This window comes from Cyrtonyx montezumae, unplaced genomic scaffold (genome assembly GCF_038088225.1).
Source record: "Cyrtonyx montezumae isolate F1298 unplaced genomic scaffold, pur_monq_1.0 scaffold_8, whole genome shotgun sequence".
NCBI lineage: Eukaryota > Metazoa > Chordata > Aves > Galliformes > Odontophoridae > Cyrtonyx > Cyrtonyx montezumae.
The window spans coordinates 34,083,583-34,105,404 of NW_027072089.1; the positions used below are offsets into that span (position 1 = coordinate 34,083,583).

At 38.9% G+C, this 21,822-nt stretch overlaps 1 protein-coding gene across 1 annotated transcript in view; it reads right to left on the reverse strand.

Annotated features, from left to right (window-relative positions):
- CLVS1 (clavesin 1) overlaps positions 1-19,994 on the reverse strand; it is a 90,236-nt gene extending 70,242 nt beyond the window's left edge. Inside the window, exons 1-2 of the mRNA XM_065751923.1 lie at positions 19,677-19,994; positions 9,867-10,491 (exon numbers count right to left, since the gene is read on the reverse strand). Of these exons, the coding sequence (XP_065607995.1) occupies positions 9,867-10,255 (389 nt within the window). The 5' untranslated portion in view covers positions 10,256-10,491; positions 19,677-19,994. The remainder of the gene's footprint in view (positions 1-9,866; positions 10,492-19,676) is intronic.
- Between the last annotated feature and the right edge of the window lie 1,828 nt (positions 19,995-21,822).

Below are 21,822 nucleotides of genomic sequence, written 5' to 3' on the forward strand. Positions count from 1 at the left end.
TTTCAACTAAAATTCTTACGGCAGTATCAGAGACAAAGTACAAGTGATGAAGCCTTTGCAAAATGAACCCAATATGCTGTGGTTTGCTTCACTTGGAAAAGAAAAAACAAGCAACTTCAAACAAAACCAAAACCAAAAACCACACACAAGTACTAAGTATAGTGCTTCCAGCTGCTCTGTATTTTTTTTTCCCTGATCTGCCAGAAATCATCATTCTTCCATTACATTTCATTCCGTTCATTCAGTTCTGGCTGATATTTTGCGATGTTAGTATTAGTAATGTTGCTTAACAGTCAAGTAAATGTTCAGCTTTCATTTCTACATGAGGAGTATATTAAGTAGTATAGAAGTATATATTCTGCATGAGGAGTATATATCCTGGCTGGGGCAGAGGGACAGATGGGCTGCTAGCCTCTGACCTGAGTTCTTGTGGTTCCCTACTGTCCCTACTAGCCCTCAGTGCGATTCCAGCACACTCTTCTTCATTTAGGGAAGGAAGTCAGTGCTGCTTTTCTTTTCTCCCTGTTGATTTTCTAGGGACCTGTCAGCAAAAAATTCATAAATATGCATGCAAGATTGATTTGGTTGCTAGTGAGAATGAACTGAGCAGTGCTGATTCAGTTTCTTTTTAAATACACCATCCCATAAGCACTCACTCAACTTAACAGACATGGTACATGTTGACCAAGAAAGAGATTTGGTTCAGTTGTATTTAAAATCTGTGGATGTAACTGCTTGCACTTTATCACATTTCACAGTTATCTGTAGGTTACGTTCCTGCATTATATGTTAACATAACCTTTGCTATTCAAGCAAAGGCTCCCACTGGCTCTAGTATAGTTGAACAAGACAGCATATTAAATTCCTTAAAGTCTAAACCCCCTCTATCCAACTCTATTAAGAAAGCATTTCTGATGTGGTAGGTCTGAAATTATTTCTGTTGTGTTAGGTCTGAAAGTGTTCAAGAAGCATGTTCAAGAGCTCAGAGACTCATTACTTTTCTATGCCAGAAACATTCTCCAGTGCAGTTCACTCAGCTCTCCAGTAATCAAGTGTCCTTGGCTGTAGGAATCCAGTAGATCCAAAAAAAGCTCTGAAGATTCTCCTTGTGCTGTTCTCTTCAGCAGCAGACAACAGAACAGGCTGTGGGGTTCCTATGTTGTCTGAAGCATCCTATCCATGAACACGTAGCTAGCACTATGGCTGCATGAAATGTTTTGTGCAACAGACAGACTCAGCTCTTCAAATGCCCTGTCATGGAAAACCCCAATACCTCCAAAAGTGAAACAGACATATGAAGTCCCATTCTCACCAACCTCATCTGCGTACTCTTCCTGCAAAGTACTTGCTCACTGATAGATTCTTTAATTCTTAGAACTGATTTTACTGCAGTCATGACAGAAAACCCCCATTGGAAGACAATTTCCACATGGACTTATATCTAAAGATATAGGAACAACAACATTTACAAAAATTGTAATACCCACATTATGTAGTGATTTCAAATAGTTTCTAATCCAGCAAGAAGCCTGCAACGTGCACAGCTAGAACTTCGCAGCCATTACGTTTCCTTTAGCATACCGTGACTGGGAGGCACTGCTCCAGCAAAAGAAACATTGACACTGGAACATCATTAAACACCAAAAGCATCCATTTTCAATTATAATGGAAGCATAAAACACCCAACATGAACTCAGAATCCCAGAAGGGAAGATTGCTTTTACGCGACATCCTTTATATACAAGACAGACTGTTGTACTTTATATGCTACAGCTTACTGATATAATCTTTATGTTCTTAAACTGCAAGATAGCTGAAAGCATCTTCAGAGTTTATCCTCTTCAGAGGCTTTTTCTAAAGGCAAATTAATCCTAGAAATAAGGGATAAAAAGTGACCTGACACCATCTCAAACATGCCCTGCATTGTGCCATCAGAAGTAGCCCTGGTTTGCCTGACTTCTTCAGTAAAAAATCCAGTAATAAGGAGCTCACAGACTGCCTCACTTACTTATTCAGGTCCTGAACCACTTTAATCACTGAACAATGTTTGCTAATCTTCAGACATCTAGTTCTGTTTTTTCTGAAGATCACTTAATTTGCTTTTGTTCTGCATTCCCATCTCCATTGAGATGGTCAGTAACTTGCCAGTACCACCTTTCACTAAGCCAAACTGTAATTTATAAAGGGAAGGTTTTATCCAATTTCTTCTCACTGCTTGCTGTAGTAGGCATGGCTAGGACACCGGGATGTGGCGCGATAGGCCCTCCCTTGCTCTGTGAGTGATGTATGATGCATGCTCTAGGGGGCGTAAGACGATGGTAGATATATGTATATAAGGAGCTGCCGGGCCTTATTAAATGCCATTTTGCCATTTTCTACATAACCATATTGGTGTCTTTGATGGCAGGGGCCCTAGTGTGGGGAGGTTGCTAGCCCTCAGTGGTCCAATCTCAAAGAATGGAGTCAACACTGCCTTCAGCTTTTCTTACATTGTCCTATTTTCCAGATTTCTTGTTCTATTATTCATTTTCTGGTTTAGCTCTTACTGCATGTTGTGCTAATACTTTGACTATAGTTCTGTTGAATGGCTGCAGGTGTCCTGTATGCAGCTTTCCAGCTAATACACTGCTTTCTCAGTGGCATTACTGTATTGTTCCATTTGTAGTCCAAAATTTCCCTAAAAATCTTTTCCTGTGTAGTCAGTATTATTTCCATTAATCAACCATGGACACCTTTTTTTAACAAACCAAGAGGTGAGAAAATTCCAGTTGAGTCAAGTGTGTCATCCACTACTAAACCAGTAATGACAGATATGTCTGGTGTCTTAAAAGGCTTGCTGGTCTTTAATACAGTCTACATCTGACATGCTTTTTTTTTTTTTCTTTCTTTTTTTTTTAAGTAAATCCTCCAAATTATGAGGAATTTCTTAAAATATGAATTATATTAAACATTCTCTTAAAAGAAGGGAATAGAGATGCACATGTACCTGTGCATTTAGCGGAGAATAAGATGCTGGAAAAAAGAGAAAGCAGCTATACTGTAAACAAGTTGCCCCTTTCCCCAGACTTGCAAAGTTTTCTTCTATAAAACACAATTTAAAGCTTTATCGGAGTGAAACTGAATTTAGATTGCAGTAGCTGGCTAAAAGCAGCTTCAATATAAATGAATACTAAACAAGTGGAATGATTTTCTGCTGTCTCTCCCTAGGTCAGAGTTTATTTCTCCTCTTTCATTACTGCAGTTTTCAAATGAAATTTGCAGTGCATTTGAAAGCAGAATATTTCAGCAGTCTTTTCTCTTTCAGTATAAATCACACTTCTACTACTTCTACAACAGACGGTAGGATTATCCCTGGGAAAACAAGACAACACATAATTATTCAGAAATCTCACAAAGCTTCAATAGCTTAGAGGATCACAGGTCCAAGATAAGAGAGGAGGATGGAGATTCTTTAGGTAAGGTAAGGTTTGGGTGTCGATTTTCCTGGTCAGAAGAGCTTATGCATAAGCAATGCAGTGTGTTAACATACCTCCCAGCACTCAGAGTACAAGCACCACGTATATCCTGTATATTGATCTGTGCATATTTAACACATAAGACTGGGATGTTTGGCCAACCTGACAGTGATCTAGGATGGGTTTCCAAGAGCCTCCATGAATTAGAGAACATCTAAGTTATGCTCAGATAAAATCTCTAGGAACAGAGAGAAGTATGCGTAGAGGGGTGTAGGCCTTAGAGAGTATGCTGTTCACTTGTCAACACTGAACATATCATCTGCCATAGATATTAAGGAATTATTTTTCATTATATCTTGATATTTCATAAAATCAAGTTAATGTTAAATTCAGAGAAAAATGTTTTAAATAAACAGATTTACTTAGAATGACATATTAGTCAGTAGTTTAGAATTATCCAGTTTCAAACAAACCCTGAATTTCAGCTCTCTGAAGATATGTTATGGGATATTATACACTTAATCAAAATCTATTTTTCAAATAGATTGTTATTGATCTATATACAAACATAACGCTATTTGGTGCTGTGATTAAACCACATGAATGTAAGATAACTGGCACCATATATGTGAATGTGTTCACAGATTTGCTGTCTACTGTGTGTCCGCGATGAAAAAGTGATACCATCTTTCCACAAATAAAAAGTTCCAAAACAGAAACTTACATTTTACCTTTCTCTTAAAAATGAGTTTTCACTGATGCAAGTTTGCTCAGCATGAATAGAAAACAGGCAGTTACAGAGAAAATAGTTCCAGCAGGAGGCTAACTTGCTTGTTCTCCCCTCTGTCCCCCACTACAGATGGAAACTTAAAAATATTTCCAGAGCTGCAAGTATCATGGCCTGGGAGCAAGGGATAGCTGCTTTTTATTTTGTCTAAGATTGCTGCAATTATTAAAAACAGCAACTGTGAGAGTTTAAGCAGAATTGAAGGCAAGACTTTCTTCTTCCTCAAGGAACAATTCCATTTTCATATTTTTAGCTGCCATGCCTCATGTCCAGGCATATTAATTATACTGCTCCACCTGTTTTATTGCCTTAATCATATCAAAAGAAGCAAAATATCTTCCACTGAAGAGTTTTAGCAATTAGAGTTTCAAGCTGATTTATCAGAATTGCTTTAATCCATTTAACCTAAGAGAAGGACATGGAGTTGAGTCAGAGGAGGACCAGGTTGGATATTGAGAAAAAGTTCTTCACCAGAGGGTGGCTGGGCACTGGAACAAGCTGAACTGTCTGAAGTTCCTATTTTCTGTCACGCGAACTTAAACCCTTACACAAAATTTTATTCTTCTCAGACAGCCTGGGAAGGAAGGAGTATTCATGTGCATGTTTGTGTTGTGAATGTGTTTATTTGTGTGTATTTTTTCTAAATCATCTGTCTTCTGTGGCCTATAAAGCTTGGGGGATAGGTTTGGGTTCTTCATAGTGAAGTAGCACAGAATGATCTTCCAGTTGGTGCTTCATTTCCTTTTTTATCCCTTATGCCATCTACAACAATTGTCTGCTTCACTCACTGGAACCATCCACAGCTCTTCAATCAGTCCTCATCCCCACACCTTTCATTCACCTTTTCTTTCCTCTCAATTTGTGTCAGATTGCCCTAAATGGTTTTGTTCCTTTCAGTCAGGCTTGTCTTATTCTTCAGCATATTTCTTGTAACTTTCCCAGTTGTTGTTCCTCTTCCTCTTTTTAAGACATTTTCTTTCTCTTCTTTGATTCTCTTCTCAGCCCTAGGACTGTCATTTTTGAATGTCAACCTTCTGTTGCTCATACAGGCTACAAACTGCTTTCCCAAACTAGGCTTCTGCAATAAATAGTACTAACTGAATTAAGTTGCTGACTACAAGTAAATTAAAATATTTCAAAGCAGAGCTTATTTTTTCTCTTCTTTGTCCAACATTTAATTTGTTGCTCCTTGAAATAAATATTCTGCTTATGTTATACTTCCTTTCTCTATTAATCCAAATTCTGCTACCAGATATTGTGCCAGATAAATATGACCTCAGTGGTTTCACCGTTTTTGTGAGAGTTTATGAGAGTAAAATCATTAAGCTTATTAATGTAGTAATGCAACATGAATTTTTTTTCATATATATTGCACTTTCAGGCTATTTGTTGGTCACTGTGACATTTGAACGATGACCTCAGATTGCATTAGTGTAAGCATCTCCAAACACAAAATCACCATCCTCTAACACAAAGACATGCTGTGTAAAAATTATCCTGGCGTTAGGGCTGGTCATATTTCAACAGTAATCTCTCATAATAAACAGCTATGAAGCTGAGTTATTGCCACAGTTTGCATGTGACCATAAATCAGTCTCAGTAGATGTTTATTCCATCATATTCTAGTAAGTACCTGAGATTATCCTTGAAATATATTAAAATAATCAGCCCTGGAGACATTCATTCATTCAAACAGGACCTGCTGATGATAACATTCTTGCAACTACCCTGTTCATGATCATTCCCAACAAGGATGTCATTTTTCTGTCATGATCCTTTAAAGTATTTATCGCTGTTGGTTTACCGCTATGTTAGAGTATTTTCTTGCCCTTCAGCCTATCTCAATACACTATTCTGCAGAACGGCAGGCATCTTGCATTTGGGACTCCTTGGTTAATAAAAGAGAATTTATGGCTAGCAGCTGACTCGGGGAATGCATGCTGTAAACATAGCAGCTTTCTCTTCTGGCTTCCTTACAGAATATTTGAAGCCATTTGACAGTATCTAAGACTTGACAGTCCAGCTACAAAAAAGATTAATTACCATTTTGCTGTAAAAGACAGTGGGCAGTCTTCACAGTAAGGGTGATGGAGCACTAGAAAAGGTTGCCCAGAGAGGTGGTGGAGTCTCCTTCTCTGGCGATGCTCAAGATCTGCCTGGATGCCTACCTGTGCAATCTGGTCTAGGGTGCTGCTTTGGCAATGGGGTTGGACTAGATTATCTCTACAATTCTGTGATTCTGTGTGATTCAGTCTTCTGGCCTTTTACTCCAAGGCCCTATTTGCAAAAGGTCAATGTGTAACTCATCTCATGAACAGAGACAGACCTTGTGCTTGCTCTTTACACAAAACTAAATTTTATTCTGGCTGAACAACCTTGAAGGAAATATCTTTACTTGGAAGATTAATGGGTGCCTGTCACTGAGTTGTTCACCTAAAGCCACAGTTTCTCAGGTGTATGAGCAAGGTATATCAAAAGGTAGCAGCCAACCTATGAACAATTGTGGTAGATAGTGAAGTGTTTCCTCAATCTAACAGCCGAAAGCAGTTTTATATCTGGCTTCTTTAAAAGGTTCAGTTTTACACAAGGTGCATCAGGGGGGTGAGGGTTTAGGTTTGGTGAGACAGAGGAAATGAGAAGCTATGAGGAGGAATACTTGTAATCTAGAACATGGCATATGCATTTCTGCATATGTTCAAGTCAAGGCAAAGACCTGTTCAAGTTCCATCAAACCTACATGCATGTACATGCGTATTTGTTTTACAAACTGATGTTTCATATTGCAAGCTAGTTCATCAAACAAGTTTCTGGCAAGATCAGTTTGACACACTTACCTATCTTTAATACTCCATGATTTCTATTTACAAATATCTAGTGAATGATGGTCCTCCCCTGCAAGGATTCACTCATGTACAGTAACACAGCTCAACATTTTTTCCTCTCCCTCAAAGTGCAATTAATTTGATCTCTCTTTTCTATCCATCTGCTTATTTTCATTTCTTCAGTATCACTGATGTCTTTCATTCTGTAACATATTTTAACGTTAAAAAACAGATACAGAACTTACTACATGGGAGATACATTACTACTTAGAGAGAGAGTAATGACATTATCTTTAAGAAATCTTTCTTTAAAAAAGGAGCAAAAGCAAATATATGCAGCACATCCTAAATGAAAGAAAATCTGGCACAATGGTAGATTGCAGGTAGTGATCTGTGGACAAGAATTACCAATCCTAAGTGTTTTTTCCTTGTCATTGAGGAGGTTGTATTCAAAACAATAATCACTAATTTTTTCAAGAATGTCAAGGAAAAAAAAAAAGTAAAATTCTTGCTGATGAGCTTTGCAGTTGTCACAAAAAACATGCAATGATAATCAAGGAACAAGGTTTAGTTCTGCAGAAGAGTGTGAATCACATGCTAGACTGTGCCCCCATAATAGATGAGAACATATGACACATTTACCAGTGTTTTTTGTATTTTGGGAAACTGTGACTTGGGAGCAAATTTGAGCTGCACATGATCTTATAATGTGACTGTGTAGCTAAGAAAACTGTGGCAATTTTGTATTTAAAAGGAGAGAACTACAAAGGAGAAATGTGATATTGCATTCCCACATTATGTTTTCTTAACAAATGTTTGTAATCATTTCACCTATCTGCACGTTAGCAACAATACTAAAATGATAGGAAAAGTTTACAAAAAAAAATGAGGCAAAATATAAACAACCTGGAAAATATTTTTAATTCTGAAAGAATATAAATTCCATCTATTTAACCTGTGGCAGTAGTAATATATTGCAAAATGTTAAATTACTGTGGTACTTTATAGAATATTATCTTTGTTGTGTTGATTTTGCACAAGTACTTTATTACCTTGTGAAAAACACAATGTTTTTTTGCCCTTGAGGAAAAGGGGCTTAACTGTTTTATTTTCACCATGATCTAAAGTGAACACAAGGATCACTACTGTAGAGCAGCTAAGGTGCTATCTTGATGCCTGAGAGTAACTTCCCAAAAATGCAGCATCATAATCCGTGAATTCAAAAGTAGGTTAAAATATGACATAATTAGGACACAAATTTGAAAACATGGAGGTCCCTTTAACACAGTACAGCTGCTGGAAGTTGAAGCTGAAAAAAAAAAACCCTTATGTTTTTGTTAACAGCATTCTCTACTTTCCCAGAACATGTTCTGGTGGATGAGGTTAATCATATGGATTCATTCTGTTGAGGGATCAAAAATCTGAACCCAGCTCTATGTAATACCTCAATCCTTTAATGCAACCAGCAGAGCCACAACACTTCTGTCCAGTAAAGCTGGTGCTTTTCATTGCCACAAGATACCTTCTTATTCATCTTTCTTTCCATCGCAGTTTCTAAAGTCAAGCTCATGGTTCAGAAAGTCAGGAGATAAACTCTGGCTCCATTGAACTCAGTAAGACTTTTATCACCAGCTTCAGTTCTGGATTTCCCCAAATACTTTTCTTCATGCAAAATTCTAACCTACGTACATTTATTTTCTGTATCTGTGCAAGAAAAGAAAATTAGAAGCACTTCTAAACACTTTTTTTTCACAAGGAGATGATTTTCTCAGAAAACAAGGAATATGAAACCATCCAGGCACACGTGTACTGATCTCTACTAGTTTCTGTAACATAAATGCAAAGCTATAATCTATTGACTTCTAAGGATGAAAGACACTTTCATGAACAGCTTAGGACTTTGCCAAGCCAAACTCTTGCCCAGAACTCCTCAGAATTTTTGATGCTCATATCTTGAATCCGAATTTGGTTCTTTGGTGTGATTTTTATCAAACATCAACAGATATAGCACTAAACATAACAATCATAACAGCTGATTAAACTTCTCCATCCCACCTTGAAGGCACAGAAAATAAAATGGAATAGTTTCTGACAAAGAGGACAATCCAAACATGATGTTTGGGGAATATTATCTTTCCTCTGTATTTATATAACTTTGAATAGGTAGTGAAAAATGACTAATGACATCAACATTTGTGAACGTCATTTTTTAATAATGGCTGGTAAATATCTTGCTTATGGTCTGTAAAAAAATGACTGGAACAGAAAATACGCTTTGCATGAATCTCCCTTATCAGACTAACAAGTATATGTATATACAAGTATATGATGATGCAGTTTGTAGAAATCTCATAACAGAGGCTGTAATTCCTGACATAATTAAAACCAAAAAATCATCTGTGAATACGTCTGGAGATGGGATAAATATGATCAGAAGAGCTATGCACTTGTTTTGCTTTCCTACAACCTGTTAAGCAAGCCTATGATATTACTGAAGCAATTATATAATAGCCATTAATGTATTTATAACAAGCCAACACTATCTGACTAAAACCTAGAAATATTTGTGGGGAAAAAAAAAGGCTATTTATTTGATATTCTGATATACCCTTTGTTCTTAATGGTGCTCAATCTGAAGAATAAGAGGTGATCAGGTTGGACAAAAGTTTTAGTTGAAGTAGACTTATGGTTACAAAATATTTTACAAAAAATGGGTTTTCTGTTTTAAGGATGATCATAAATATTCGTTTATGAGTTGAATGTAAATATATGCAAAAAGATAAGGACACTATCTACATTTACCTACTCTGATCCCAGTTGGCTGCAAAAAGAAGAAGAATCTTCCTGCCGCAGTGGTCACGATTTTCCAGTACTCCTGGGAACCCATCAGTCAGAGCCCGTTTGATTCCTGGATCATCAGCCTTGAAATTTTTGAACATATCCAGATTTAATTGGCGGTACTGGAAGTACTGAGCCAGCAGTCTGAAGGCCTCCATTTGGTGAAACTTCCTGGCTCGGAGAAATCTCAAGATGAAGGCATCATCTGTACGTAAAAACCCAATGTCAGGCCTCGTGATGATCATGTCCCTGACTTGCTGGATATCCTGGTGCAAAATATCTGGGTTTTCATTCAGTTCCAGACGGGCTTTCTCTATAGTCTCTGGACTAAGTCCAGCTTGTAAATGGGTCATCGCTGCAAAAATATCTTTTCCAAATCCTTGACTGCAGATATTTTAGTAGAAGAAGTGCTGATCCCATCCAATCAATGGTCTGCTGTGACCATGAGCCATTCAAAAGCTTTTTGTTATCAAGCTGATGCCTAACAAATGGGAGTAGAGGGTTTTTCTTATTCCTGAACAAAGAATATTTGGCAGTTCATATGCTGTATAATCCATCCAAAGGAAAGCGTTGTTTATTCCATCACTTTCTAAAAGAGAAAGCAAATACATTAAAAAAATATTAAATATGTACATAAAGCTTACATAAACACATTTCTGAAATTTATATAGCAATAAGCTTGTTTTCTAGGCTTCATGTATAAGAGGATAGCCATCAAATAATTTCAGAATGAGTACAGTTAATATAAGACAGCCACTGTTATCTTGAATGCAGATATTTAATCTTTCAGAAAGGTACTTTGATTAGTTGACAGTTTTATGCCATATCATTTTAGTATTAAAATACTATTTTCAAAGTTGTCTCATAAAAGTGTAGGAGTTCCAGCTTTCCATAACTTCAAGTCCAGAATGACCACAGTAAAATTAATAGTAATTTCTTTCAACCATTAACAGAAGCAAAATTTCAGCTTCTTAAATTTGCAGATTTGCATATATTCATATATGCTAAATATGAAAACTTCCTTGGCTTGATTTTATCATCTGTACTGTCATCCTGTAGCTTTCCTTGAACTAGATCCTTAGTTACCCACAAAACTGCTGAAAAATAAAATAGAATTTCACCAACATCTGGGGATTTTTCTGTTTGGTAAAACCACATTGAAATATTTCCCACTGAGACTTAGAATATCTTAATGGGAAACTTCCCATGAATAAAGTGTTTGATGAATCTAATCTGACAGCGTTGGTGTTTAAGTTTCAAAGAGATGTATTTTATGCCAAAATCTTGCCTTCAGAATCTTGTAGCTCTCTTGAACACCTAGTTCTGTATTTCATTTTTATTCTTGTATTTTATCTTGAATTTGTTTTTACAAGTGTTAGAAGAAGAGCTGCTTAAGCTGTTATGTATGAGCAAAACGATGCAGTGAGTCCCTTACATTTCAGTGACATAATTAGCAATAGGCTGTCATCGAAGTCTGTGTAGTTACACTTGTGTGAAATAAGATCAAGGTCTATTCCTCTGTGAAATGTGTGTGAAGGAAGATCAAGATCCATCCAATACTTTAGGTGTCACAAAAACAGACAAGCAAACAAAAAATGCCACTTCCTAACTGTTTTCTCTCTCTAATTTCAGAAAGAAAGAAAGAATGGATTTAAAAATTTAAAGGGAATCCTTGATTGAAAGATACGCTTTATTATATTTGAAGAAAGCTGTTTGGAAAATCATGAATTATTTATAATACAAACATTGTTCCATTCCACTGCTCCCCTGGGTTCAGCACTCATATCAAACCAAGGGAAGAGCAGCCGCCAGGGCGCTTTTTAGTCAGAGGTGCTCAAGGTTACATTGCAAGTCCTGGAAGTTAATCAGCACAGGGGAAACCCAAGTCCCCTTTTCTGTGAGCTTGCCTGTCATTGAAACAAACTACATTTTAGATTCCGTAGCTGCCGACCCAGAATCCTTAAATTTGAATAAAGAGTATATATGTGTATTTGCTTATAGGACACATGTGGCAAAGGATAGAAGAAGTCCTCCCAAATATTTTCCTTCCTTCAACAGCAACAGACATGCCACTTAATGATGAGTGATACAAAAGGGAGTTTGTTAAGTGTCTTCTTTCTGCATTCACTGTGGAGCTGAAGAGCTACCTGTGGGGTAAAGGATCCAATGATTCATCACCAGTCTGTGAAAAGTAGGAAAAGACAGACACGGGAGGAAAGAAGGATGCCTGCCTTTTACAAGTCTCTACAGAGTGCAAAAGTCTCCTGAGAAACATACTCCGAAGTCCTGAGGGGCAAATCTATGGGTGCAGGATGCTTAATTCTTAAAGAAATGTAGATTGTATTAAAGCTGGGTTGCACACTCCAAAAAGGAAGTTTTCCTGTTGCTTTTATGAGCACAAATTATGATAACTCTGCTGGTTTTAACATAATTCTGCTGATGTAAAATTGATGCAGAGCATGGGATAATCAGGCCAATTTTCTGTGCTTTAGAACTCAAATTAATGGTGGCATTAGCATTTTACTGCATAAACCATGTTTTGAGTTAGAATTGTCTCCACAGAGCTAGTTAGGTGTACTTAAGTGTGACGCTGTCACTGGGGTAGCACAGTACCCAGAGGCACCTGGCTGTGCTTGAGGGTGCTTGGCAGAGAGACGGAAGCAGGAAGATGATGTGGGGGTTGTGTCAGCTCTGGCTTGGTCAGTATGAATTTGAATGTGAATTTGGAACTACTGTGACTTGTGCCAGATAAATATGACCTCAGTGGTTTCACCGTTTTTGTGAGAGTTTATGAGAGTAAAATCATGCCTTGCAAAGCTCCTTTTCAGATTCCCATCTCCACCAAAACTTTTTGGGAATGAGGAAAATTCCTGAATGATTGACTGCAGTATGCTCCAGAAGGAAATGGGAGCAGACCAAGCAGGGAAAGTTCAGCCCTTCAGGTTTCCTCTTAGGGTTCCCGAACAGTTAGTGTCAAAAATGATGTTATTATCATCAACTTTTCTACTGTTTTTACTTTATTTAAATGAATCAGCAATCTTCATCCCCAGGATGAACCCCAGATGAGAGAATTATGATCCTTTCCTGTCAAACTTCGTTGCCAAAAAAGCAATTTACAAATGTTCAGTCCAACAGAAGAAATATTTTCAAATACATTTCAGAGATTTCTGGAATTGTGTTGAGCTACAGCATCAGTAGGTTATCTTTATTAACAGCTGGAACAACTTTGCACTAAAATACTTTATTGGGGCAATATTTATTATATATTTCAAAATAATCCAAAATGTAAATGAACATTTTTCTTTCTATCTGGATGATAGCACAAATCATGGGGTTAGTAATTCTGTCTAGCATCGTTAACTTCAAAGTGCTTGATTTATAACAATGAAAGACTTGATTCTCCCTCTGTTTACCCTGACAATAAACTTAATGTTCTATAGCTACCCAGTTTAATTGTTACCGTGCTTTTTCAAATGGTACTGATTGAACCTGATTCCCAAAGATATACCAGAAATACCTTCTCCATTTTCATCCCCTCCCGCACATGGCAGTTTCTTCTCTCCAGTGTTTTGTATGGCTCCTATCCATCTGTCAGGTGTTTATATTTTTATCCTATCCATTTTTCAGGTGTTTATATCTTTGTTCTGCTTGTTTGTTATTATTTTTTTGGTTTTTGTTTTTGTTCTTTCTTTCTGCCAAACATATCATAGAATCATAGAATGGCTTGGATTGGAAGAGACATTAAAAATCATACAGTTCCAAGCCCCTGCCATGGTAAGGGTTGCCAACCACTAGATCAGGCTAGATCAGGCTTCCCAGGGCTCCATTCAGTCTGGCCAGGGATAGGGCACCCACAGCTTTTATGGGTAAGATGTGCCTCACCATGCACTAAGTAAGGACTTTCCATATAACATATAATCTATATCTCCCCTCTTTTAGTTTAAAGCCATTCCCCTTGCTGTATCACTATCAGACAGTAATAAAAGTCAGTTCTAGTCCCATGTATAAACTCCCCTCACATACTAGAAGGCCACAGTGAGGTCTCCACTGAGCCTTCTCAAGCTAAACAATGCCAGCTCCCTCAACCTCTCTTGCACAAGAGGTGCTCCAGCCATTTGATCATCTCTGTGGCCCTTCTCCAGGCACACTACAACAGCTCTGTGATGCTGACCACTTTTTTTTTTTTTTTTTCCAATCCTGAATATTACTGCTATGTGTTGGAATCTCAGTTGTTTTGTTTCTTTGTTACAGTCTCAACAGCTGTTTTTCCATGTTGTGACTCTTGGTTCCCAAGGTACTATTTGCTCTTGTAATGTCCTTTAGCAGCCACTTAACAATACATCATTCCTCCAAAGGAACAAAACTTAGCTTTAAACAAGGAAATAAAATTAATAGAATTTGAACCACAACTAATTTATACAGTAAAAACAAGTGAAAATTTAACCACAATAGTATCACATACCATTTCAGCTTATTTTTTTTCTCTTCAAGTGAATGACAAGGGACAAAAAGTGGACTTAGTTTGAAGAAAATAATGTGAATTAGATATGATTTTCAGAGAAACAGTTTATATTTTTGTCCGACTCTCAAAAATAAGTCTTACTTAATTAAAAAAAATGTAATAATTAACTATAATTAAAATAATATATTAAGGATGTATCTATATAGCACCATCCGTTTTAAGGTCTTAACATGCTCTAGTACTCATTCTTCTGGATCATCATTCAACACTTATTTGCCTACAACATATGGATAATTGATCAAAACTCTCCTCAGTGACGATAACGCTTGTCTGAGACATTTTGTTCTTGCCCACTTTGCTGTCCTTACTATCTCCCTCTTGAAATATTGTCCTTATATACATTTGTCTCTTCTCCATCCAATTCAATTCCAGGTAGATTTTAGAAAACTGTCTAATAAGAAATTTCCATTCCATCCAAAGATATTCACCGTGTGAATGTTCATGTCTACAGCTTTCAAATGGGGAAAGCACTGGCCTTTGATCCTCTCTTAGTGTTAATAGTCACCATGTTATGATTTGTCTCTTTATATAATTCCTGATTCCTAGCACTCATATATTAGATGCTGAAGTCATGCCAGAAGAGAATGAGTTGAGAGGGTGGAAAAATGGAAAATTAGAATGATTTCATTTCAGTGTGGGCTTCATCTCCTTAAATATTTTTTTAAAAAACATTTTGATGTTGAATTATGGAAAACATCTTTGGGTTGTTTTCTGCTCTCATCTGCTCTCATCTGCCACAGGGCAGGATGGAGCCATAGCTGAATTCATAGAAGCATCTTCTTTGGCTCTTTGAAGTCTTGGTTATCTTAGTAGCAATCCAAACTGGAGATTAAGTGCTCAGATGTTGAAAGGGCAGTACCCTGGCTCCATGAATTAATTTCAAAATAGAAATGAGAAAATCTGACTCTCTTGTGTCCTTGGCTGCATGATCCTGGGATCTGCCACGGCTAGTGGGAAGAAGTAATGCTCTGAGTGATTTGCCTGAAGTCATGGCAGACACATTTCACAGAGCTGGGAATAGAGCATATGTCTCTTGAGCCGCAAGCATACGTGTTAACATCTGGGCAATCTTTCCACTCTATGAATAACGCTTCACACCATAAGAAAAATGTGAAACATTTTTGCACACCAAGAAATGAGGAGGTAGACTACAATGCTACCTGTTTCCTCAGCATAAGGTGAAACTCTAGTGACACAATCTGAACCCAAAATGAATAACATCTCTTGTTTTATCCAAGAGCAGTCACTGCTTCCCAAACTCATAGCCTAATTGCCGTTCAAATTATTTGTGTCTCTTGCTTCCCTACAGGATGTGGTTCTCCCAGTGAATTTGAATGAATTAAATGCTCCAGAACTTCCTCCTTAGAGGCCTGGTGCTCCTGTAAACCTTGGCTAGGGAACTGTTGCTTCTCTTCGATATGAAAATAGGAAATGTTTGTGACTTGAACAGCTGTGTGGGGAAATTGATAGTTCATTCTTTCTTGGGTTGACCTCCATGCTGAGGTGAAAACCTAACATTTCCTTCAGTTCAGCAAAGACAATACATCACCCATCCTTATTTCCGTCATATTACAGACTTCATGTCAGCTTGAGTCAGTTACAAGTTACCCTTGGGCCACATCTATCTGTCCAGAAGTGGTAATATAGCCATGTCTCAGCACAAAACGTGGCAGCAACTCAGCTGATCTTTGCAGCTCTGTTTGCCTGAAGGGCAGGCATGTTTGCAATGCTGTCCTGCAGCTGTCCTGCTGAAGCTACAAGCTGATGCGCATCAGGAGGGACAGACAAGGTTGTCTGACAGATGTGAAATAAAGTGATTGCCTCACAAAATTTGGAAACTTACTGTCAGTGTGTTGAGGAGGGAAACTCAGAGAACTTAGAAATAATAAATGAATAAATAAAGAAAAGCAATTAGTGGTGAATTAATAAGATTGTTTTAATCTATTTCTAGAACATAATTTTAAAGTTCTATGTTTTCATCAACTACAGATAAACTGCTAATCCCTATGGGAATGTGACATCTGACCTATGGTATGTCAAAAAGCAGCAGGCTGCGATGGAATTCCATGTTTGTTGTGAACTGGAAGCATCATGATGAAAAAAACATCCTGACCACTACTGAACAAAGAAATTACTTTGTCCAATTGTATGGAATCTTATTTCAGCAGAAATCACCAGCAGTGTGTAAAACATGAAATCCAATCCCCAAGCCTAATAAGATATGAGGAGGAGAAATGATAGCATGAAATGATAATCCTGGTGCCTGAAAACTCCTTAATGCGCTATAGCAATAGTATTATGACATCTGCATAAACATATGCAGGAGAAGAAAGAAAACAGTTAGGACATTTAGTTCTTCAACTACAATAACACGAAGTTTATCAAATTGCATGGGAGTTTTGCTATACATCATAAAAGTTATGTTCCTTTAAAAACATTAAATGACACAGTTGTTTGTTATTGCTGCAGGAACGTGGGAAGATGAATGGAAGGAAGGAAGAAAGGAAGGGAGAGAAGGAAAGATGGAATTTGGGGTGTGGGGAGAGGCAAGACAAAGGGGAACTTCTGCACCCAAGAATTCACGTAATTTTACTGTTCCTTCTTCTTCCACACCTACTCAAGGAATAAAAACACACGGATCTGCACATTTCTTCTATCACTATTAAAATGAAGTTTTAGGTAATTTGATAATATCTTGCACATTCAAACGTATTAAGTCTACTTCTACAAATCCTATTAATTAAATAATAAAAAAAAGGTTTTGGAAATTCTTAGACAAAATCCTAAGAGCTCTAATAATATCAGCATGTAAAGGATTTATATCTATCTGCCAAAAACTATGTGAAATACTGTTCACTGAACTTTCCCTTCCATAAAAGACTGATGTTCCTACTTTTTTCTTGTTAGTGGGATCTGATTATCCCACCACGCTTGTGTATGTGCCACAGACCACTTCCATGAGCTAGGCAAGAAAGTAATAGTAATTTGCCAAACAATAGCAGAAATACTTCAGCAACTCCTCTCTTAAATTAAAAACTGCTCTTACAGTCCTTAGTTGGAAGGAAAAATACTCTCCATCTTTTTATGAGTCTGATAATTTGTATTCTCATTGACAGGGTCCTCTTTAGAAACAAGTAGGTTGTTGTTACATATTTCATTGCAACACTTTCTGTGTTCAAAGGACAGAGATTATGGAATTATGGCTCATTGTGATGGAGTTGATTCTGCAGTTCCTTCTATTGCCAAACTTGACTGCACTGCTCACTCCCACTCTGTAGCTCTCTGTGCTACTCAGTATAAGAGAATCTGATCTCTGCACCAGATTTTGTTAGAAATGATGAAATAGTAAGGTAAACATGGCAAGGTTCTTAGAACAAGTTACGTTATTGTTTTTCATATATCTTACAAGAGAATACTCTTTAGAAACTACTCAATAGCTTTCAAAGCTGGATGCATCAACAAAATTCTTAACCAGTGACATCCCATAGCAGATACTTATCAGACATGATTATGCTGACATTAGCTGTCCATGCAAACTTCAGTGTGGGGTACAGACTGCAAAACAGGGAAAGATCTGTATGGTTATCTGAATCATCACTACATAAAAAAGAAAATCCTTACCTTTGCTATGCAATACTTGACATAATACTGTTACATAATCTGTCATTTAGATATTGGCATTGCATTAACTTTTCTTACTGGAGAAAATCCGTGTTATCATCTGATTACTCAGAAAGTACATGAAAGCAGCCTTTCTGTAATTTGATTTTTCTTTCCAAATACAATCCAGTCACTGTTTAGTGGTGGACAACGACTAGACATCTGCCCCTTAACTTCATTATTCCTGGAGCTTGTTAAGATTTAGGAATAGGCATTTTGAAACTGAGCTCCCTTCTTCCTATGACCTTCTTCAACCACTCCCTCCACCCTCACCAGGATTAAACCATTGCAGACAGAATTAAAGTCAAATCAGTAGCATGCACGGCGATTCTCCAGCAGTTATTTGCTTTGTGTTTATTTTCAGCATTAATCCCACCCTGAAAACACTTGCTGCTTGCAAAACCACAATTTAATTCTTGACTCCCTCCAGGAAAGGGTCCATGGGGTAAGCGTGATTCACCCTACTTCTGCACTGCACACATTATTCATCACTGTTTGCCTTCAGAAAAGCAGAATATTTGACTGATCCTGAACATTCTCCCCATCCTTTAATCTCTCATACCCCTCTGCTTTGAATGTACCTGGTTAGAACAAACATTACTTTGCTGAGAAACAACAATATCTGTTTGTGTTTCTATCCCTCTGCACTTAGGGTCTCAGCAACTTAACTCCCAGTTTTAACCCTTCCCTCTCCATTCCTCTCACCTCTCATCTGCTCTGAAATTGGATCTAGACTTTCCCTTCCAACTTGTACTCTTTCCCCTGCTGCTCAGTTCCCGAGGAGTTAAGTTCATTTATTTCCTAGCTCCCATACACTCTTCCAGAACAAATGATGAAAAAGCAGGGTAGGAGGTGAAGATGGGGTATGAAAGAAAGGAAAGAGGAGAAATATGGGCAGGGAGGAAAGGAAGCAGGGAAGCAGAGCAGGGAGTGGATCGGAGAGGCAGAAAGCAAAAAGGCAGGAAGCAGAGAGGCAGAGCAAGAAGGACAGAAGGCAAAAGAGACAGAGTAGGTGGGAGTCAGGATGCAGGGAAGGAATGAGAGTCAGGAGAGAAACGGGAGGTAAGGGAAGTAGGGCAGGCAGGCCAGGCAGGCATCAGACAGGAAGGAGATGCAGGGCAGATAGTGAGCAAGGGAGGGAGGAAGAGAGGCAGGACAGACAGCTGAGGGAGATGGAGGAGGCAAGGAACAGGGAGTCAGGGCAGGCAAGGGAGGCAAGCAGCGGAGGCAGGAGACAAGGAGACAGTAGTGAGCATTGGAATGAAGCAGGCAGGCGGAGAAAAACAGGCGGAAAAGGCAAGAGAGGCAGGAAGCATGAGGCAGGCAGGCAATGAGCAGGGCAGACAGGGAGCAGGGCAGACAGGGAGCAGGGCAGATAGGGAGCAGGGCAGGTAGGCAGCAGGCAGGAGCGGGACAGGGCCGGGCAGGGGGCAGGCAGGGAGAGGCCCCTGCCCGCAGCGCCGTGGGGCTGCGGCCGGAGCTGTCCGCCCAGCGGTGCTGAAAAGCCGCAGCCCGGGCCCGGCGGAGCGGGGGAGGGACGGGAGCGCGGAGAGCCGCCCTGCCGCAACCCGAGAAAAGACAAATCCAAATACCTGCACCGTGCCAGGCAGCCTGCCTCGGGGCGGCGGGGGGCTGCGTGGAAGGTTTGGGTTTTTTTTTCCCCCTGTAGGTGTCCTTGCCGTTGAGCTGGGTGGGTGAGAAAGATCTCCCGGCTCCCAGGTTCAGGCTCAGATCTCTCTAGAAAACTGTGAATGAGCGAACGCCAGCTCCACGGGGCTATGATTTTTTTTTTTTTTTTTTTTTTGGTAGGAGGCGTGTGCACCAAAGCCTGGGTCCTTCCACTCTGAGGCTGCCGTCCCCCTGGGTCCTAAGCCCTCCTGCCGCCCGCCCGGCTGCCTCCCGGCGCTCCTGGCGCTCCCAGGCTGCGGGCTCGGCGCACCGCAACCGCTGGGGGAGTGGTGACAAAGGAGCCGCGGGCTGCTGACAGCCGGGGAAGCAACGGCACGGCCCGTCACTGAGAGCTTAGTGCAGGCTTTCACCTGGTGGCATGGTCTTCTCTGACGTTATTTCGCGCATCGACTCTTCCGAGTGAAACTCTGGGAGAGCACAACCTCCTGCGGCATTTACAGCGGCCACAGAAAGGGTAATCTTAGTGCATCAGAGGTGGGCTATCTTAATGAACATAGCAGCCAGGGTTTGTAAGAGAAGTTAGTCTGGGTCAGACTACAGGTACACCTAGCTCAGGGCACTAACAGCACCCTCAGAGAATGTCCACTGTAGAATATAAAAACAGGATAAAGCTCTCTCCCCACCGTCTCTCCCAAACATTTTAAGCTCAAGGACTACCCCCATCAATGCTGTGTCTGAGTTTTTAGGACAATTTTCTCATCCTTGAGCTCTCTCAGTCTCTCCTAGAACAGCTATGCATTTCTAAACCATTCTTCCATGATATCTTTTGACAAGAAGCTCCACAAGCCTTCTGCTTACTGAGAAAACAACCACTTTTTTTTTTTTTTTTACAGGAATCTGAAAGCTTTAGCTAGCATTGTAGAAATTAAAGGAGAGAACTTCTGCTTTCAGTTGGTTCTGAAAATTTATTTCTTTATGAGCCTCTTAAGAGCTCTGCTAGGAAGCTATACTTGAAAGACTTTAATGCCCTTAGCAAACCGAGTTCATATTCCACTGCTCATATAAACACAGTAAGACCAATCAAAGCAAACTGTGAAATGCATTTCTTCCTCTGCTTCTTCTGTATACAACTCCTGGAAAGTAGTGATTTAAGTCAGCTTACTCTTGGTGTCTTTGCTTTGAACAAATCTCCTGAGTGAGTTACTGAAGGATCTCACATAGTAAAAAACTGGGTGATAAGGAGCAACGATGATAAAAATATGGATCAACTTATTCAGAACAAATGACTGAGTAGAATTCTTCAGTGTGGAAGAAAAAGATGAGGAAGTGTGGTTATTGAGAAAGTGTGACTATATGAGGAAGTATGATCTATCGTTTTCATAATATAATAAGGGTGAACAGAATGAGGAAGAATAGTGCTAGAATAGGTAGTGAGAATGATATCTCACTATCATTTTCCATTCAAGGAATAGAAAAAAATGAAACCTACTATACCTAGCTTTGAATCCAGACAGAAGACATAATTTTCACAAAGTATTTAATGAATTTGTAGAACTCATTTCCACAGAAATATGGGTGGAACATACCCTTGGAAGAAAAATCTATTAAAGGTTGTTTAACATGAACTTCTGTCTCAGTAAGTCTCTGATACACAAATATTTGGAGGTTGGGTTACCATTTGAAAAGAATACTTATATCCTTGTCCTGCTGTTATTCCTTGCCTTAGTCTTCCCCTGCTGATCACTGCTGGCAGTACTCTAGAATGACCTTTGATCTGACTCCGTAGTGGTTTGCCTTGGATTCTAATGGACAAAGAAGGCTTTGGAACTGTGAAAGTGGCAGGAGCATTGTCAGCTTTGTGTTGCCTTGAAAGAGGAAGTCTATGGTTTTGTTCTATTTGAAAGAGTGTGCATCCAATCAGAATCACTTGCTTTTTCAGGAAAAATCCACAATATTCCTGACCAAAGACAAAAATAATTTGTTGGGAATATCTCTCCTGCTTTTAGAACGTGTGCCCAGTCACTGATTTTATCCAGCACATGTTTAAAACTTGCATACAAGGCATTTGCATCCTGTGACTCAACCACATTGACTGCAAGAGTTGAAGCA